The sequence below is a fragment of the Nestor notabilis genome, unplaced genomic scaffold (assembly GCF_000696875.1).
Source record: "Nestor notabilis isolate BGI_N333 unplaced genomic scaffold, ASM69687v1 scaffold13492, whole genome shotgun sequence".
Classification (NCBI taxonomy): Eukaryota; Metazoa; Chordata; class Aves; order Psittaciformes; family Psittacidae; genus Nestor; species Nestor notabilis.
This window is the reverse complement of record NW_009917988.1, coordinates 506-2,706: the sequence shown is the minus strand read 5'-3', so window position 1 is coordinate 2,706 and position 2,201 is coordinate 506. Positions and strand designations below refer to the sequence as shown.

Sequence of the window (2,201 nt, the reverse complement as noted above, 5' to 3'; positions counted from 1 at the left end):
TGCTTTGGCAGTACAACCATGCCATTGGTAACGTGGACTTCTCTGCACGTTGTCCCCTAGTCGGAGGACCTGGGAGCCTGTGCGCAGTTCGAGAGCAGCAGACAGACCAGGAACATGATGCCCAGCGCCAGCTGCGTCTTCCCCACCTTCAACCTACGGAAACCCTCCTCGGAGACGGACATTGAGAACTGGGCCTCCAAGCACTTCAACAAGCACACCCAAGGGCTCTTCCGTCGGAAGGTGTCCATCGCCAACATGCTGGCCTGGAGCAGCGAGTCCATCAAGAAACCCATGATCATGACCAACGACCGCAACGTCAAGAAGGAAGCTTGTGAGATATTTAAACTGATTCAGATGTACATGGGGGACCGACGGGCCAAGACGGACCAGCTCAACGTGGCTTTGGAGATCGCCACCAAGGGCTGGAGCATGCAGGGGCTGAGAGATGAGCTCTACATCCAGCTGTGCAGGCAGACCACCGAGAACTTCCGATACGAGAGCCTGGCCCGTGGCTGGGAGCTCATGGCCATTTGTTTGGCCTTTTTCCCACCCACTCCCAAATTCCATTCCTACCTAGAAGGATATATCTACAGGCACATGGATCCAGTGAATGACACCAAAGGTAAGGGAGAAATCACCGCCCTGGTGGCTTCTGCTGATGTGACAACTCATTTTGTTCCTTTCCCCTTCGTATTCATGAGTTTCCTGGTTGGAAGATGGATGAGGAACTCATCCAACATCCCTCCTGGAGGTGCAGCGAGTGTGGTGGGGCCTTTACCACTGTCCTTTCCTCCTCAGCACATGGAAATCCAGCATGATACCCAACACGGAATGAGCTTTGACACCTTTGCTGCAGGCTCAGTGTCATCTCCACTGGAGGTGGCCATGAGAGCTTCAGAGGTCCCTTCCAACCCAAACCATTCCATGAGTCTGATGATTTCACCATCTCCAGATGCTTCCTGTGGCTTCTGGAGTAGCTTTGGACCAGAAAAACACCCCATGGTGGAAGGGGATTCAGCTTGATTCCCAGCTCCCAACACGGTTTTTTTGTCATGGTAGATAGAAGAGACATGAATTTGGGCATTCAACCCCAAACTGGTGACCTCTCTCCAGTCCTGGGCTTGGCCATTGCTGCTCTTTCATAACTGGTGCTGTTTCATGGGTGTTGGGATCTGGTCTGGCAGGAGCATGGCCAGAAGGTTGGGCATCACCACCTCCCATGGGTTAGACTATCTCATGGTGGGTGAAGCAGAGGTGGAGGTCCATGGATGGACCGTTGGGAGATGGAGCCCAGGTGTTTCCTGCTGCCCAGGAACATCTGGAGGACACCATCATCAGGTGGAGCCGTGATGGGTCTGCCCAGCTCTGGGACAGAAGGAGAGGAACCTGCCCATGGGGTGGTTGAGGAAGCTCCAGGGGTGGTGGGACAGGATGGGCCAGCACATGGGTTGGTACCACCGAGGCTGGGGCTGCCCGTGTCCCAGCGCAGCCTCCGCAGCAGAGGTGTCAAGTCCACGTCACGCTGGGTTCGGAACATGAGCGCTGGGAGCTGCTGCCTCCTCCTTGATCCGTTTCATTTGGAAGCTCAGTTTAACGCCCGCTCAGTTCGTTGTCGTGGTCGTTCCCATTCGCATTCGGAATTTTGGGCGTGGTTTAATTCATCCTCGTGTTGTTGCTGTTTCATTTTTAATTTTAATTAATTTGCATTTCAGTTTTCATGTGGTTTATTTCACTTCGTGTTGCTGAGGTTTCATTTGCATTTTCCTCTTGGTTTAATTTAAATTTCAATTTTTCTTTTATTTTCATTTTACTTTAATATTTTAATTTTTATTTCATTTCACTTTGACTTGTTATTTCGGGGGGTATTTTATTTATTTTCTTTTTTGTTTTTATTACTTTTTCATTTTGCTTTTTTTATTCCACTTCCATTTTTATTTTCATTTTCATTTTTTTTGTTTTTCTTTCATCTATTTTTCATTTCTATTTTTAGGGTTTTTTGCATTTTCATTTCCATTTTTATTTTCTTTTAATTTTCATTTTTATTTATTTCTATTTTCTATTTTCAGTCTTATTTTTACTTTTATTTTTATTCTAGTTTTTATTACTTTTTCATTTTCATTTTTACTTTTTTTATTCTATTTTGTATTTCTTCATATAATTTTTATTAACTTTTTATTTATTTTTATTTTCTTTTTTATTGT

At 46.0% G+C, this 2,201-nt stretch overlaps 1 protein-coding gene across 1 annotated transcript in view; it reads left to right on the top strand.

Annotated features, from left to right (window-relative positions):
* Window positions 1–2,201, top strand: part of ARHGAP39 (Rho GTPase activating protein 39) — a gene marked incomplete at its 3' end in the record, with an annotated part of 10,416 nt that overhangs the window by 7,718 nt on the left and 497 nt on the right. Inside the window, exon 4 of the mRNA XM_010009502.1 lies at window positions 61–622. Within this exon, the coding sequence (XP_010007804.1) occupies window positions 61–622 (562 nt within the window). The remainder of the gene's footprint in view (window positions 1–60; window positions 623–2,201) is intronic.